Source organism: Oratosquilla oratoria, chromosome 18 (assembly GCF_046742065.1).
Source record: "Oratosquilla oratoria isolate Oo_2021 chromosome 18, ASM4674206v1, whole genome shotgun sequence".
NCBI classification, from domain to species: domain Eukaryota; kingdom Metazoa; phylum Arthropoda; class Malacostraca; order Stomatopoda; family Squillidae; genus Oratosquilla; species Oratosquilla oratoria.
Window position 1 is genome coordinate 48,886,703 of NC_134794.1, and position 19,541 is coordinate 48,906,243.

The window sequence follows — 19,541 nt, forward strand, 5'->3', positions numbered from 1 at the left end:
GACGTAGGAAAACGTACCACACAAAATTATAGTACCTGTGGTTAGGACAGCGAGACACCGTTAGTAAATGGTTCAAGCCGGAAATAAGTCGTTCTGTTCATTTGATTGTTCCCAAAGGTAATCATCGACAGTTATTTATGTTATGACATCTGTGCCGTAATATGGAGTGAAATTGTCATTGGTCAGAGCTTGCCTCAACATTGATGAAATTCAATGTTAAATCCACTGTATCTATAGGATTTTGTAGTTTGAAGCAAGGAATTGGCAGGAGTGCAATCAAATGACCACTCGCTATACAACAATTACCAAGTGCCATTTGTGCGGACGTTTGGGTCCAGGACACACACCCACCATGGGAATTGGTGGTGTTTTATGTCCTTAACCAATTCCTGAAGCAAGTTTATGTCCTGAGCCCAAATGTCCCCACAAGTGGTGGTTGACAAGAATTGGATTAAGAGACCTAGGTGTATCCTTAAGACTTGTAGAGAGAAAAAGAGCAGACATTCTGCTATTCCTCCAAAGCAGGAACTCTACCTTTGTCAACTCTGCCAAACAACTTTACACTCATTCACTCTGGCACCCATGATTAATAAAAACCTAAAAATTGGACAACTGGTTTATACTCCTACTTTGCTAGATAAGCTCAACTTACACCTCTCCTTGGTTCATTACCTCAGAGTTTAGAGGAGTGCAACACAGCAACACCAAGTCCTAAATCATAGCACATTTAGGATTCCTGTTGTTGAACAGGATCCTTGTTTTGGTTTCCTTGTTTGGTTTTCTTAAGCTAGTGGAAAACATCCAAAGTTGGTTGGCTAGGCATGTTCCTCTTTCATTTTGCCCATATATTCTTATTGGTTATTCAATGTAATCTAATTATCAAGGCTTCCCCATCCACAACCTGGTGGAAATTTACTTACATCTCTGCATTTTTCTTCTACTGCACTTCTATCATTCGCACCTTCTCACCATTCACCTCACATCGCACTACCCTGCACTCCAACAAATGCCCCATTCCAGGCAAGATTTTAACTAAAAACTTCTCTGATGGATAAACCTCGAGAGAGTTTTACAAATTTCTGGATATGGTTAGAAAAAAGCAAAATAAAGTCTTCCATTACTTATATTTGCTGCTGAATATTACAATTTCTTCATCTTTATATAGGACATGACATCCAATGCTCTTCCGATGTAAAATGCAAACTACAGAGCAAACCAAATTCCAGCTTTTTAACCCATACAATATGATGACATGCTTTATATATTTCTTTCTGTTCAAGAAGACAATTTTATGAAGCTGAAGCTAAGACTACAGACTGAAAATTATCTCATATGTTTGAGATTCCTCTTCAGGCTTTAGTTGACACATTATATGCATAAAATCTTTCATGCTTCACAGGAGAATTTATAAAGTGTCATCACAATAAAAGAGTTAACATAGCAATTATGATAAAAAAAATACAAAGTAATCTATAACATTATAAAGTATTGGAAGAAGAAATAATAAGTCTTTGGTTCTGTTTATCATAACATATACACATCCGATGTGGAACACACTTCAAACATGAAAGATAATAATACCTAGTATATTGAAAATAAAGACAGAGAAAAAAGTAATAAAATATGCTTCACTGGTATGAAATAATCTCATTCTGCAGATAATCCATCACTTTTAAGTTTCTATTTTACTTAATTCAAATTATGAGATTTCCTTAATCACCACTGCTGTTCCAATGTAATAAAATATGGATACAAACAACAATCCATGACCTAAAATTTTAATGCTTCCAAAGTTATTCATAACTGCAATTATTTCTATGATAAACTCTGATATCACTTACAAATGAAAAGTAACCAGTTTTATTTCAATTGGTGTAAACAAAATTTCTAAGTGAGAAAACTGAACACGCCCTACATGGCTGAATACAACACACTGAAAAAAAGCAAAAAAGCATTTTTGTACAAGATGAAAGAATACCTTGTAGAAAACAAAGTTAAAATTCAAAAGACATATAAAAAGCGCACCTATATGCTTACATAACTGGTACTACAAGAAGCATTAGTATAAAACATGGAATTGGATACCTTCTCCTACCCCTTGTTATATGTGGAAAATAACATGCAGTTATATGTGATGCACACATTGTACAATATCCATGGATTGTCAGTACACAAGATTCATCTTTTAAACAATTTATTCAACCCAATCCACTACCTTTATTTATAAATATCAGAATCTGTTTAAAGACCACAATAAGTTTTGATTTCTTGGAAATTACATGATTTTCATCACTGCTGCATAATTACATCAAACAATGTGAATTTATACAATAACCGTCTTCATTTGACACTTCCTCTTTTCATCCAATAGTTGTCTGAAGCTTGTCATTACTTTCTAATCATGGGTACATTCTTGTAGTGGTCCTGTGGGATAGAGATTGGAGAGAATCATCTTCCCACCCGTCATCTTCAAATCTTATCAGTACCCTCACCTCCATCTGAGTGTGGCCCCAAAAGGACTGGCACTCTGTCTTCAGAGTCTTCAGATCTTTATCAACTCTAAATATGATTCCTCCACTTTCTAGTGTAAGGGGAGCTGAAAATTGGCAGCTGTTCCCCTTTTCCTATCAGCCAGTGAAGGAAACAGACTAGCACAACAATCCAACATTTTTTTCACAGACAATTTTGTAAGAGGGCTGAAAGATTATTACTTACTAAAATGGGACTGCAGGTTTCCTGTACGTAAAATTTGAGGCAACAATTATTACAATAATTCCTAACATTGTACACCACCAGATACACAGGTGTTCACTAATTTGGACCTCTTATTCTTAATGTATGTGCTGTTTAACAAACCTTAAGAAATAGTATTTCTTTGGTAAATTACAAAGTTACTAATTTGTTGAAACACTGCTTCTGTCAATTTTTTTTTTCTGGAAATGATACAGCAAATCTAACATGCCAGACTATGTCATCATCTTTTTTTGAAATTGAGAGCTGTCATTCAAATAATAGCTACAAACTTTGAGAAAATATGAATTCATTAATACACGTGGCCACATATTCCAATACTGCACATATGTCAGACTGCATCTGTATTTAATCACCAATATTTCACCAACACTTCCATTATTCAGGACAATACTGTCCTGATATCAAGGACTATTTTGGGTTTATGGAGTCTGGTAGGAGGAGCAAGACAGTTTGAGTGTGGGTACATAGGTGTAATATCCTTAAATATCAGGTTGTAGTGTATGGATAGCTTTAGATATATGGGGTTGCATGTGGTAGGAAGGGAATGGTGGAAGTAAATTGTAGACTGAGAGAAGCAAGGAAATGCCCTGGGGGAATAAAAAGTCTCATGAGAAATACGCATTTGGGAATGGATGCAAAGAGGAGACTATATGAAGGGATGATTGTACTGATGGCACTGTATGGGGCAGAAAAAATGGAATTTAAGAGAGGCAAAGAAGAAAAGTTTAAACATGTTTGAGATAAAATGTCTGAACAGTATGGTAGGGGGTTACAAGGTTCAATAGAGTGAGAAACGAGGTCAAGAGGAGAGCTGGGATGGAAAAGGAGATGGCAGATAGGGTTGATGAAAGAGTATGGGGATGGTTTGGACACATGTAATGAAAGAGATATGGAAGGCAGAGGTGGAGGGAGTGAACTTGAGGGGAAGACCGAGAATGAGATGGATAGATGGGAAGAAAGGGGTGTTGAGGAAGAGGGGAATGTCTGTTAAATACAGAAGGGAGAATACAGGGTATAGGGATGAGTGGAGAATGGCTGTGTATAGACGCTATTGTGATGCAAGGAAGGGAGGAGTTAGGGGTGAGGCATAGTTATGTATGAATGATATTTAGGCGAAGCCCAATGGGATTTCTCCCTGTCTTCTCTTTTTCTGCATGAGGGGACAGAGAGGAAGGGTCACCAATTAAGTGAAATGGCCTTACTGTGGATGTGCTGTGTCTTTCTGCATTGTTTCTGACCCAGGTCAATCGGTGAGAAACAGGGATAACCTTTCACCTATGAAGAGCTAGGATGAAAGGGAGGCAAGGGTGGTGGATGGGAATGGATACTTGCCTTTTGAGTTGGCTACCTCCCTTATAAGGGGGAAAAAGCCCTTGGTATACTGAAAGTATATGGTGTGCGTGTGTGTGCATGTGTGTGTGTATGTGCACACTCATGCATGAGTATGCATATATATATGTTTATGTCCAATACTGTACTAAGTCCTGTAAAACTCATTCTAGATAAGTACAATGACACAAAATAACTACCCCCACCCCCTATGACAGGAATCTATTCTTTATGAGGTTTGGCAACTTTTCTCATAATTTAACTAAATTTACTTTCGTTTTCTTATTGGAAACCCGAATTATTTTCTCTATTAGGTGGCAACGCATTATCCCTTCCTATCAAACTAAACACCATTATTCTTTCCTCCCCAAATCCTGCTAGAGTTGAGAAATCCATTTTCATATAGAGATGCATCGGCTACCCCCACATTGGAAGAAACATACTCATGCACACCTGAACAATTGTACTTGTTGACCATCTACAGTATTATGAAAGGCAAGGAAGTCCTTGCCAGAGAAGACTTACTAAAGTGGAATAAGAGAAACACAAGAGGACATGGAAAGAAGCTTAAAAAGGACAGTTATAGAAAGGACCTGAAAAAGAACAGCTTTCCCCACAGAGTGGTGGATGTATGGAACACATTGGATGAAAAAACTGTGTGTGCAAAAACAATACAAGAATTTAAAAGCAAACTGGATATGGAGAGATACAAAGACAGGACACCATGAGGTTAGCTCCCCCTTCCCATAAGATACAACTAAGTAAACACAACTAGGCAACTAGGTAAATACATAAGTGAACAAATACATACAAATTTGGTAAGCATAAGCAGTAGTTTCTCATTTTACAAGTGTCTGGATTATTCAATTTTAGAATGCAGCAATACATCGTGGTAATGGATAATTCAATCAATCTGTTGCCCTCAATGTCTCTTGCTAGAGAACCATTAACTTGAGGAATCCAACAGGTTAGGTTATGTGCTACACAGTGAAGAGATTTTGTGGAATTGTCTGGAGCAAATGTAAGGCAGTGTGCAATACTGCATTCTTTATCATCTGTAATGAAAATAAATCTCTGGGAAGAAACTTTGGACTGTTGCCCATGTTGTAATAGTGTGAGAGTTTCTATGCCACCAGGTTATACAGTAGATGGAGGAGGAGAACAGTCACTGGTTGTCATCTCTCCTTCAGTTTTGTATTTTGTTGCTGAAATTCATCAGCCCCTCAGAATTGAAAACAAAGTTTGATGATTGGAGGCACAGAAATAGAACCCCCATGAGCATAGTTCTTATCCTGTTATATATATATACAAACATATCATAAGTCCTTTTTCCCCTTATAAGTGTGTGTGTATGTATGCATGTATTCACTTGGTCTTTGGATCACGTGTTGGACTCGTGATCGACAGCTATTTCCCTCCTGGAAGAGAGCTCAGAGCTCGTAGGTCCGATCTATGGGTAATGCTATGACCTTGCACACACACACACCCCCAACTCCCCGCCCACGAGAGTTGGAGTAACACCCCTCAGCGCTGCGATACTGATATTATTTCAGCCCCGGGCGAGAGTCAATACCTGTTCATCACTCCTCCTATCAAATCAAAGGTTGTGCAAAGAGACACAGCGGTCACAGCAAGGGCAGTCAGTCAAAGTTGTTTCACCTCCACCACTTCATATTCATCATCTGTACATCACAAGTAAATACAGGCAACACACACAACACCAGTCCAACACCATCTTACAACATACGCACCCTAACCTTACATTTAACCTTTCTATGAGCCGACCCCAACATGCTGTGGTAATGCCTGTGCAGAAGAACATAAACTCTGTCCAAAGTACACTGTAACAATCATCCAATCAATCCTTTGCCTCTGAATCTCCTCCTGAAGACCTGTGGCCCTTAGGAATCTGGCTACAGCCATTGGATAACCCAACAAGTCACTTATTACAAAGATTTTGTGGAACTATGTGTTGTAGAAGTAGGACAGTACAAGTTAATGTGGTCTGTGTTTTTTGTGTGGTGATTGCATCTGGGGTAATTGGTGTTTGGTGTTGACCTGAATGCTAATGTCAGTGTGACGTGTTACAAATAACATTGGTAATTAATGGAATGTGGTGATATTGTAACAGTGATTCCACCCCTATTATTGAGCATGACGTAGATTTGCGTATATCTTACACAGAATTTGCTCCATTAACATGTTTCCTCAAATCGTATCTTACAATGATTTGGTAGTACTGTGCATGAGAAATACTGTGATGCAGAAATGGAGTATTTATGGGTCAACATATGGTTTGGTTTGGTTATACCTACAGTCGAGGTATACAACTACAACAGTTATTATTTCAAAAGAGAAAATATTATTTCAAGTGCAAGATTTTTTTAAACTTTGAATGTAAAATGAGAACCAAATGTGACTATTCAGAAAAGATGTACAAATCACATACATGAATGTTATGTGTATTTGATCACTATCAGTGTGCACATGCATTCAGATGCATAAATCAAATCCTAAAAAATATATGTAAATATGTAAACATTCACAAAACCAACTACCATACAGTGGTCAAACTAATAATTCTTTAGAGAAAAATATAATTGCTTTCATAATATATACTGGTAATTTAGTACATAATTTTTACTTTTATGAGTGTTTTTTCTATGGCTGGCCAACCATGAGGTTATTCCTCTTAAATATTTTTTATCTGATTCACCTTGCACAGTACCTACTTTTTTTTTAATTCAGAGATGCAAAAATTTTAAAAATGCAATGAAATGACTTAAAACATACATATATTTACCAAGACTTTTTCCCCCTTACACGGGGGGTAGCCAAAAAGAAAAAGGCATAGAAATCACTCCCACCCATTTCATTTCCCATATATTCCACCCCCCCTCCACCCTCCTTCCCTAAGAAAAAAGTAATATTTTATAATTTAAATTCAACAAATAATATGCATGAAGAAATTACAGTAGAACCTCAGTTCTTGAATGTCTTGCAAGTAAAACAAATCAGTTAGAAAAACAATTATTTGGGATTTGACTAATCTGAACAGAAAAATTAAAAATGTCGCAAAATTTAGAGTTTTGTGAAAAAATATAATTCTGATAAAGCTGTATCCAGCAGATCAGTAAACTTGTTTTTGTCTTTGACCAAATTGGTTCTAGAACAGTTTTAGTTTCTAGAATGGATTGTAGTTGAGAACTGAAGTTCTACTGTATTTGAGCAAGCATTTCCTGAAAGAAGTAAATTTCTATTACTAAATTCTACTAGAAATTAGTTTCATTTCAGTTTTTCTTGTTAATTTCCCTTTCACTGCAACATAGTCTAACCAGCTTTGAATCCTACCCTGGATTGTAACAGAAGACAATGGAATGTCCATTTTCACTACTCCACTCTTTTTTCGGCTTTAATCATTAACAGACCAATATATCCCCTTGATGAAAAGACATTTTTATGAAGCAATATATTCAATAGGCTTACTTGGGAAATAAGAGATGTACTAGCCCAAAGCAAATATATCCTACATATATTCCAAAGAAAATCTTGTATCCATTTATCTGGAAAAACCTCTGACATGTCACATGGATATCATTAGTTCAAGACGTGCACTTAATTTGACCTGTGCATTAAAATATAAAAATATGACCAATAACTACCATTTTGTAAGATACCTCTGAGTACTTCTGTGAATTACATTAATGTAAACAAATATTAGCAAATGGTTTTCAGCCCAAAATAATTAGAAGCCAGATTAATATCATACACCTGCAACATAAGTTCAAACAGTCTGTTCCCCTAGGTCTCTTGTAGGATACAAACCACTCCCAGTTAACTGACAACAGCCATCAGATTAGCTTACAGTCACTTAAAGAGAAATCTTGTGTTGTTGTCTGGGTAAAGTGAGAATGAGGTAGTATATGATGTGCTCAGTGTTTGTTGTGTGGTCATTGCATCTGAGGCATCTAGTCTGTGGCCAGGCCAATTCTGTGTTGGTATCAATTCAGTGTGGGGGGGATGTCCTGAATGAAGTCATGACAGTATGGTTCTTATTTGTCTTAAGAAGAATTTCTTGGTTGGGTTGAACTATGACAACAATTGTTACCTTGAGTTTCATTGACTGGAAACTTGCAGCCCCACAGCACCTGGCAACAGTCCTTGGAAGCTCCCACAGACCTCTCTGGGAAGAAACTGTGGACTGTTGTCTGAGTTGGATTAGTGTAGGAATGTTTCTACATCATTGGCTGAAAGTAGTATTAGAGGAGAAGATGGCAAATGCCAGCTCTTCATGGGCGAAAAAGTGTAAGAGACTAAGTGTCAACTTCTCAGGGCTACACCTTTTGAGGGAGGTGAGGGGGTTGGTCAGTCCTGAAAATGGGCAGCTCCACTGTCCATCTTCCAAGACCACCACATGCAAGTACTCATTTGATTCTTTGTTAGGCTGATGTTGGGGGAGTCTGAAGTATGGCATGTGGCAATCTGTCTAGGATTGCTCATTTTGTGATCTTAAGTATGTACGTGCTTTTGTAGATATACTGTGAGTACAGGGGGCAGGAAGAGTACACATAGATAATGTGAATCTGTGAGCATGACAATCCAAATTTCTCACAAAAAATAAAAAAAAATTGCATTCAAAACCTAATACAGTACCAACCATACATATTGAGGTCGAGGCACTATAATATAATGCACTGTACATAAAGCAACATGATTATTCCTATGTTTTTTGATCTGGAGATGACATATGATAAAAGTAGATAGGGGAGGAGAGTATGAAAGGCCATGTAATTGTATGGAGTGAGAGAAAAGGAATCTAGAGAATCAAAAAACTCTTATGATGAGTATGAAGCCTGCGAGTGGAAAATATGGAAAGCAAAATGTTCAAAGTAACTGTATTGTACTTAGCTGTATTGAAAGAACATGGAGCAGGAAGAAAGTTATAGATACCTGGGAAACAATAATAACTGTTGCCTCCTTGAGTTTCACTGACTGAATACCTGCAATAGTCTTCAGGCCTTTCTTTAAATCTCACTGGAAAGAAATGCTGGACTGTTGTTGGTGTTATATTCACATGGGATTCTTTCTATGTATATACTGGCTTGCAGGCGTGGATACAAGGGGGGGCCCACAACGCCCCAAGTATGGTACACTCATCTCGAGTTTGATTCTCCTTGGATAAACACTTTTTAGTGCGAATTTATGATTTGAATTATATTTGTGAATTATATATGATTTTACATACAATTACGAGCAAAACAGAATTAGGTTTCTGAACCAATCTCCAAGCCAACAGCCTTATTCTTGGGGTTAAAATATCGGCGTGTTTCAAGTATCGGTTATCGCTCATCGGTTCGGGGCCCCCCAAATAACATTCCTGGATCCGTGCCTGCTGGCTTGTAGTAGCAAGTGGAAAGGAGCAGTAGCCAGTTGCTGGCTCTCCTTGTGTGAAAAGGCAGAGTTGAAATTGATAGGGGGAGACCTTGGGCCCAGTCTAGAGACTGATTACCAGTACCTCGAGGCTGCACTTCCAGATTCAGATGGGTTTTGAAGATGAGTGGTGGGGGTGATTCTTTCTCATGACCATTTGCAAGCCCACCACTTCAGATACTTATTGTTGTAGCAATATTAATAATAACTGTTGCTTGTTTCACCAAAAGGGGGAAGTGGTTCTTTGGTATATGTATATAAAGTTTCACTGACAGAAAATCCATAGCCCCAGGAAGAAATTTTGCACTATTGCCTGTGTTGCATTAGTGTAGAACATCTTTTATGTCACCAAATTATTGTAGTAAAAGGAAGGGTGGTGTTGTCAACTGCCAGCTCATATGATGTGAAATGGAGAAAACACAACTGACGTTGATATAAGATGAGATCTTGAGCTCGGTCAAGAAATCAAATGTTAGCTCAAGAACATGGTGATGACAGATTTTGAAAATGGGTGGCTGGGAAATGATTCTCTCAAACATCCATCTTTCAGAACCTTCACTAACAAGTACCTGTCATTGGTCCCCACCATCACTGCATTTTTCACTAAACTAAAGCTAAAAGGAGATGGGTACCAGATATTTCATGCTTATACAGTCTCATGAAATAGATTAATTTTTCATAGTTGGTTAATTGTTATATAGTCTTCCTCTTTCAATCAAAGTCCACTACTGTACAAAAACCTTGCCAAACTCTCACATGAATCACAATTATGCCAACCTCAGCCATGTCACACCTGCAAACTTCTCTCTACTTCTTGTCAAACCAGACCAGGAAGTTCTTTACCTTAGTGAAAAAAAGTACATGATAGAAAAGGAATGAGAATATAGTATCTTGACATCTTATTCTCTTGTCAAGTTGAAACATAATGCAAGCTATCAATCACATAAAGTTTTAAGTCCAATTTGATTGTCTTAAACTAATGTGACTTTTTCAACCCAGTATGTTCTTACATATTTTCTTCTAATTCCAGACAACCTTATAAGCTAAGAAATATATTTGGGATGGCGATTTATTACTCAAAACCCAATTTTGTCCCACATATCAATCAATCCATTGCCCCCTGGTCTCTTTTGCAGGTAACTGCAATGGCCTCCTGTCCCAATGTCCCCAAGCAAAATAACTGTCTGGTATATGCCAGAAGAATATCTATAAAATGTATCACTTAATCAAAGTTATATTCGTTGAGTTACATATTTGAGTGTTTGTTCTATATTTCATATGAGCCTTAGCATAAAAGAAATTTTGCATTTACTGCTTACAAGGTTCTGCCCCTGGTCGAAATCACATAAGCTTTGTATACTAACAGAACCTGCAAAAAAGGCAGCCAAGATTAATAAAAACAATTACTCAGTGGCCATTAGGCCACTGTGAAGAACTTTATCTATTCATAATTCATGTCACCACAATACCTAAATTACTCCAATATATCCTTCTGCCATATGAAATTACTATCACTGCTCTGAGGTTTCTCCTATAAAATAATTGAGATTAATGGCCATACTCACCCAAGTGGCTCAAATAAAATATTGTATCGAAGATGTACCTTATACATTTACAAAGCCAATTGGAAAAAGCCAAATATCTTGGGCAACACTTACAAGTTATACAACCACATAATACAGAAACTGATTGAAAGAAACCTTTAACAGAACAGAAAAATTGTAAAAATGCCAACAAATTTCTCAAAGATTGAAATCCATTACACTTGATAACATAATAAAGTGAATACATGAGCTATACAATCACACAATTTAGAAATTGATGAGACCAATGACAGATGGTCCCATAATATGAGGATCAGAAAGAATCCTCTTCTAGCCATGCAAGTCAGAACCCATCAACACCCACACATCCATTTGGAAATGATGTTCTGAGGGGCCAAAATTTGTTTGCCTCACTGGTCTCAGAATCTTCATCTCTATCAACTCATACTTCCTTTGCCTTTTCATACAAGGACAGCCGACAACTGGCAACCACTCTCTTTCATCTTCTACTATAAGCCACTGACAAAGAAATATTCCAACACTAATACAACACACAGACGAAAGTCTAGCATTTCTTCCCATAAAGATATGTGGGAGAGCTCAAGGACTTCGGCCAGCCGCTGTAAGACTGTGGGTTTCCATCAATGAAATTCAAGGCAACCACTATTATTATTACTATTAGAAACAGATGAAAAGAAACTTAACAGAAACATCACAAATAAAATCACCTGAACAAATATTTTTCAAGAGTGGAATCCATGAAATTTAACAAAAGAAAAAATGTATGTGCGGCTACTTTCCCTTTGAATAATTTTGAATCTTGGTAAATTTTCCCCATTGCTTTATTTCTTAAAATAAACATAATGACCATCATCACTTAAGTTCAAACTAAGATTTCAATGCTAACTGAATGATAGCATATCATAAGTAACATTCTTGATAGATTCTCTGAAGGTATTGAGGAGTCATAGTCCTAACCAACACTAAATAGTATAACAATGCAGCAGCAGTCACATCAGCCACTTGCACCTTCTATACAAAGCTGGAATGGGAAAAAAAAGAAAAGAAAAGAAAAAAAAATCTAGCAATTCTCAAAGGAACATTACTCTATAGTGGATCTTTTCAGATTTGGTGAGCAAATATACATCCTTAGTTAAAAATCAGAATTATAAATTATACATCATTTTCTTTATTTTATTACTAATTAACATTTTCATTTACAAACTGCTAGATTTTTTTTCAGAACATCTGACTTCGTCTCCAGATAGACGGGATGGAAGAGCTGAACAAAACACAAAACAATGGACGGGAGAAAGTTACAAAGTCACCTTTCTCAGAATATGATGAACACTCTGCTCTATTGTTGAGATCATCACATCCACCATTTGCCTATCAGTACTGTATCTTGGTATGTTCTACTGACATTACTCCTAGTATGAACAGGTCCTACCATTACTGTCAAATGTGACAGTATCAACTTACTACACAAAAATATATAGATGTTTGTAGACTTCATACAGTGTCATCTTCCTTACTACTTTATTTATACACACTTCTCTTGCATCTCTAAATACATAAGCCTTTGTACAACTAAGGGCAACCTCAAGCAATGTATAGACGTTTAGGAGTATAAACGTTTAGGAGTAGGCCAACATTAAAATGGACATAGCACAGGAAATATTACAAAGGAAGTTTCAAAAAATGTAAAATTAGTGTGACCTTGATTATCTAAACTGTAGGGAGAAAATTATTAAAGACCATGACAGAAATACCAAACTACCCCATACCCCAAATAAGGCTATTTTGTTCACCAACACCTATATGAAGACCTGCAATGTGAGAAAATATAAATAATTCTAAGAAATTACGTGGAAGAGAACCTGCCAGCACTTTCAAGGATGTGCACTCTTATCAAACTATATTTCATAATGGTATCCTAAAAACTTTCCTTTCCAAAAATTTAAATACGGTTTAATTAAAGAAGCTAATTATCTGACAAAATATACAAGACCTATGGAAATTTCCCAAATTTACCTGAATTCTTAAACTGGCTAGGTGTTCACTTCTTTGGTAAAATATATACATAAATACAGATATATAATATATATTTGTATGCATGTATTCATATATATATATATATATATATATATATATATATATATATACACACACATATGCATGCACATATAAAACATATACACCTTGATGTCCTCCACACTATTAGTCTCCCAAACAATGGAGGAGCAAACTTAATGTTTCTAAACAAACAGTACTGTGGCATTTACCCTCAATGACTAATTACCAAACTGATAAAATACTGTACCACAAAATCACATAAGTCACAATCTCACTTCATTAGGAAAGGAAGTGGAATGGTAGATGTCTGTGCCATTCTCACCCAATGGTACTGGCAGGGCCAAATAGCACTGAGGCAAACTGACAAGTATCAAACACAGTGTGAAAAAACATAAACATGTGACAACTGGAATCTGTATAATCTAGGTCACACATTAAGATTCTGCAATAATAATATCCCCTTTATAGAACACAGTATTGGGCTGGAAATGAAGAAGGGTGGGCGGAGTGACAATAGAAAGGACTAGATTTCTATCAAGGTCAAACTATTCTATTAATGTCAAACTATTCACAAAGTTATGTACATTAGGGAATAAAAGGAGGAAAAATCACATCACCGACGGAAGGCAATACCCATGAATTGCCTCAATAAGTCATCAGTTCTTTCTTCAATGCATCCATCAATGCCTCTACCCAATGCTGGATATCATGTATCAATATATTTTACTGATATACCTTAACTTCTTCTAAGTCATACTACACCCAATTCTTTTTAATACAAATAATGTCTCTGATTCTAAATCGTACTATAACAAATTTCTTTTCTTATTGCAGGTAATGTTTCTGAGGTACATGGAGACACTTCAATTAAGGGTGAAAAATATGCATGTTTGGCTTTACACAACCAGTGGTCAAACCTCTTGTTAGGCTTTCTTCATAGCCCAAACAGAATTCTGAGCACAGGTGAACTCTCATCGTCTTTCTGGACAAAACTTCAGTGTTGTCCTAATGTGCTAGGAACAAAACCTAAGTTCAGCTTGCACATATATTGTTTTAGTTAAAACTTCCTCAGTTACATAAAAAAATTAAACATTTTAACAGTTCCAGTAGAATTCAAGCTATGTATATTGTCAACAAAATAGCCAAATTTTCAAAACTGTTACATGACACACTATAGCTAGATTTCAGCCTGTAATCTATCAAATACTTGAACCAAAGGAATTTGTGATAGTTTTCAAATCATCCCCAAATCCTTGTCCAATTCTTTGACATTTCCTACAAAATCCTGAAAAACTTTTAGACTCCAAAAGTGTAATGTGGAGAAATATTTTCCTGAAAATTACTCATCATTCATGCTAATAGGGCTGAATATATACAAGAAACCAATTCATTTCTAACAGTTATTCACCAGCATTTTAATCCTAATAGTTCACTCATTCCTATACGCTTACACAAACCTGTAAACTTTTTCAACATATTCACGAGTCTGAACAAACTCAGAATTTCCCAGTTTACCTTATTCCTAAAATTCTTGCTCCAAGTTGTCAATAAACTGACTTACTGAAACATAAAATTACTGGGACTGGGACTTATCATATGCTGTGATTGTGATTGAGTCCACTGAATTGATTGAGTATCCTGTGATGGAGTCAGGGCTCTGGAGAGAGGCAGAATACAGTGGGTTCACAGGAGTGTTTTGACCTCCACTCCCACTGCCCATACTCCCTACTACTACTACATTGCCATCCATGTTCATACTACTGTATGGAGCAGAACCCTGCAAAAAAAAAAAAAAAAATGTAAAGAAACTTGTTATTGACTTTTTTTTCTATATCATTGACTATTTTGGTTAAAGCTACCTCAGTAGACAATGCTTGCCACTGAACAAAAATCCAACCGTCATGGAATTCACCGTAGACATTTATATGACCCTTCATTCACAAGGAGCTTAAACACATACACACAAACTGGTTTGACTGTGCAGTGGTACTATTCTTGATTGCAAATGTTTTGGTACTGCTAAACTGTGAGCCTGCACTCCAACTCTGGTGGGCAAGGAGTTGCGTGTGTAAGGTCACAATATTATCCATGAATTTGGCCATATATGATTTTGAGCACTCATCCAGGAGGGGTAACAGCTGTTGATCACAAGTCCAACATGTGATCCAAGACCATGGTAAATTGCATACACACACAAATATATACTATAAGGCTTCTTCCCCCTTATAAGGGAGGTAGAAAAAAAAAAAGCCTTTGGAATATGTATGTATGTATTCCTCTGTTTCCCTTGTATCTCAGTTCCTTCTGGATGAAGGGTCATCACCCCCCCTTTACTGCCTGGGTTGGAAGGAAAGCCAAGACAGCACATCCACAGCAGGCCCAGCAGTGGCTTCATTTACATGGTGACCTTCCCTTATCATCCCCTCAAGTACATACATATACCAAAGGCTTTTTCCCCCTTATATGGGGGGTAGCCAAAAAGAGAAAAGGCATTGAAACCACTCCCATCCATTCCATCCCCTACATATTCCAGTCCCCTCTATCTTCCTCCCTCCCTTTCATCTTGGCACCTCCTGGATGACAGGTCATCCCTGCATCCTGTCCACTGCCCTGGGTTAGAAGCAATGTCACAAGACACAGCACATCTACAGCAAGGCCGCTTCATTAATTTGGTGACCCCCCCTCTCTGTCCCTTCCTGCAGAAAAGGAGAAAACGGGGAGAAATCCCTTCAGGCTGCGTCAAATTATTTCTCATGCATACTTCCTCACCCCCCATCCCCCTCCCACTCCTCCTCATACATCACAGCATCATCCATACACAACCCTTCTCCATTCACTCCTATCTTCTGTCTTCTCCCGTCCTTCCTCAACAGACATTCCTCTCTTTTGTAATGCCCTTTTACCCCATCCATCCATCTCATCCTAGGATGCCCCCTCATATTCACTCCTTCCATCTCTGCCTTCCACACCTCTTTTTCTAATCTTTCTCCACTCATTCTTTCCATGTATCCAAACCATCCTAATACTCTTTCATCAACCCTATCTCCCAACTCCCTTTCCACCCCTGTTCACCTCACCTCCTCATTTCTCATTCTATCTAGCCTAGTAACCCCTATCATTCTTCTCAGACATTTCATCTCAAACACATTCAAACTCCTCCTCTCTTATGTTCCATGTTTCTGCCCCGTAAAATGCTGTCGGCACTATCACTCCTTCATATAACCTCTTAGCATCCATTCCCAAATGTCTATTTCTCATTACACTTTTTAATCCCCCAAGGCATTTACTCACTTCCCTCAATCTACATTCTACCTCCACCCCCACTCCTCCCTTTCCTGCCACATTTGCACCCAAGTATCTAAAACTATCCACTTCCTCCAGTCTCTCTTCCTTAATGCTCACTTCCAGCCTGCTGTCACTCTCTCCCCTTGTACATCTCATCACCTTACTTTTGCCCACATTTATCTTCAGCTTCCTTCTTTCACACACCTTCTCAAACTCTGTCACTAACTTCCTCAATCCCTCCTCTGATACTGCTACAAGCACAGTGTCATCAGAAAACAACAACTGGGTTATTTCCCACTTTTCTCCATTTTCTTTAGCCATCTCTAACCCCTGACCCACCACCCTTGCATTCACTTCTCGCACCACCCCATCCATGTATAGATTGAACAGCCAGGGTGGCATAATACATCCCTGACAAAGTCCCACCTTTACCTCAAACCATTCACTCTCCATTTCTAATCCTAACACAAGCTCTACTACTCTCGTAAAAACTCTTGACTGCTCTTAACAGCTTTCCTCCTATCCCATATATCTGCAGTACCTCCCACAGTGCCTTCCTGTCTACCCTGTCATAAGCCTTTTCCAAATCCATAAAAGACCAAAAAAACATCCTTACCTTTTCCTATAGCTTTCTCACATATCTGTCTTACCACAAATATCTGATCTACACAACCCCTACCTGTCCTAAAACCACACTGTTCCTCACCAATTACTCCCTCTGTTCCTCTCCTAATCCTCTCAATCAAGACCCTCCCATAAGCCTTCCCAACTACACTCAACAAGCTGATCCCTCTGAAACTACTATATTCACACTTGTCCCCCTTCCCCTTGTAAAACGGAATGTTACAGGCACTCCTCCAGTCCTCCGGCAGTCTACCCTCTCTTAAACAAACATTAAATAACCTCACCAGCCAGTCCACCATAACTGTACCACCTTTCTTCAGACATTCTGCATGGCATCCATCTAACCCAGGTGCCTTACCTGCTCTCATCATCTTAATAGCTGGTTTCACTTCATCTTTCCCTATTTCTCCTCCATTTTCCTCACTAATCACTCTCTTTTTCTTAGTGCCTCCCACTGCAACTACCTTTCCCTCCCTATCCTCCTTCACATTTAGCAACTCCCTAAAATACTCTGCCCACCTCCTTCTCACTGCCTTCTCTTCCATTATCATCTCTCCATCTGCACCTTTTACCTTTTCTTCTCTACTTGATTCGCCTCCTCTTCCTCTTTTAATTTCTTTCCAAGTAAAAATAGAAAAGACAGGGAGAAATCCCTTTGGGCTGCAGCAATTTATCATCCCTTCACAATCATTTTATGCCTTTCCCTTTTTGGCTACCTCCCTTGTAAGGGGGAAAAAGCCTTGGTATATAAAATAAAATAAACAATCATTCTCTACTTAAACACCTATATCTTGCCTTCTCACTTCCCTGCTCAAGGCCCCTTTCCCCATTCATGCACCCCATTCTCAGTCTTCCCCTCAGGTTCACTCCATCCACCTGTCTTCTACACTTTTTGCCAGTCTTTTCTCACTTGTTCTTTCCATGGGCTCAAAGCACCCCAGTAATTTCTTTCATCAGCCCTATATGCCAGTTCTTTTCCATCTCTGCTCTCCTCATTTCTCAACCTATCCATCCTCATAATCTCTACCATCCATACTTCTCAAACACATTTAAATCTATCCTTTCTGCCTCCCTTAAATTCCAAGTCTCTGCCTTATACAATGTTGTAGGCACAAATACCCCTTCATACAGCCTTCTCTTTGCATCCATTCCCAGATCCCTATTTATACATATATACATACATACGAACATACACCAGACAGCCCCTTCCCCCTTATAAGGGGGGTGGCCCGACTAGGCATGCACCCACCTTTCACCCATTTATTTTTGTTTTATCTTTATTCCTTGTAGATGAAAAACCAACCTTAAACCCTCCACTCTCAATTACCATCTCCAACTCTCCTCACATCAACCTTGCATTTACCCACCATACCACCTCATCAATGTACTGTGTAATTAAACACTTCAGTACAACTCAAATTCTAATGGGCAACATCGGCTGCCATATGTAATTTGCATCACACTACTCACATTATAAAATATAAAGTCACTGCTGTATTACTCATTCTCTTTCACTCTGAGTAATAATAAAAACAGAAAATATGATCAAGCTAGTTCACAGAATCTGGGGTAATGTACAACTACAAAAAAATATATGTAATCAAGACGCTGACGCTGGCATCCTTGTGTATCCACTCACACCTCATGATGCCTACATAGATGTCATTGTACCGAAGAGGTTAAGCTAAACACATGAGAATAAAAAATATTACTAGATCTGGAAACAACTGATTCAAGACCAGGCAGCCTGATGCAAGTATATTCTTTAACCCTGTCCCTGCAAATGACTTAAATTCAATTTAGTTGTCACAAGGTGACTTTATTCAGCTGAGGGTAACCTCTCACTGTCAAAAGGTTGAAAACTATCTTGATTAATCCTTTCTCCACACTAGGAGGCTCATACATTTTATTAAGGCTGCTACAAGGTTTGAGTCTTTTAATGTGCATGGATGTTGTACAGATGAGAGTAAAAGGGAAGAGATAACCAGTATGTTTGTGAGAATAAAGATGGATGTGTTGGCATTGAGTTGAAAGGGAGGGGCAAGTTTGAGTTTGGGAGTGTAGTTGGGAAGGTGTGAGGAGTAAAGAAAGGACAAGGAAGAAAAGGGTTGGCTATGCTAGTAAGTGAAGAGATAGGTAAATGTGTGGTGGAGTGGAGGGAGGGTTCCTCAAGGTTAATGTGGATGAAGGTGACACTGGGAAGGGAGATGTGGGTTTTTGTAAGTGCATATGAGCCTGGTAGTGACAGGAGTGTAGAGGAAAGGGAGGCTTTTTGGATAGATTTAAATAAGTGCACAGAGGGTTTAGGGAAAAATGTCAATGTAGTGGTATTGGAAGATCTTAACCCCTTCACTACGGGCCACATTGCACGATGTTGCATCATAATACTCGCATTATAGAAAATAAAGTCACTGCTCTATCGCTCATTCTCTTTCACCCGTGAATTTGGATAACCATAGAAAATATGATGAAGCCAGTTTACAGAGTATGGGGGTCATG

At 38.0% G+C, this 19,541-nt stretch overlaps 1 protein-coding gene across 5 annotated transcripts in view; it reads right to left on the reverse strand.

The window, feature by feature from the left end:
• Positions 1–1,107: 1,107 nt before the first annotated feature.
• The window catches only part of LOC143035207 (transmembrane protein adipocyte-associated 1 homolog), a 37,044-nt gene continuing 18,610 nt past the window's right edge, over positions 1,108–19,541 (reverse strand). The window contains exons 8-11 of one of the 5 annotated variants that reach the window (XR_012967300.1): positions 14,695–14,910; positions 10,833–10,882; positions 10,270–10,356; positions 1,108–2,424 (exon numbers count right to left, since the gene is read on the reverse strand). Coding sequence is in view for 2 of the 5 variants with exons in the window: in XM_076201932.1 (XP_076058047.1) it covers positions 14,707–14,910 (204 nt within the window). In the remaining 3 variants the exon portion in view is untranslated. Of the gene's footprint in view, positions 2,425–10,269; positions 10,883–14,694; positions 14,911–15,718; positions 15,830–19,541 lie in introns of those variants that run through there. The other 4 variants (XR_012967301.1, XR_012967299.1, XM_076201932.1 and 1 more) reach the window with 4 other exon arrangements.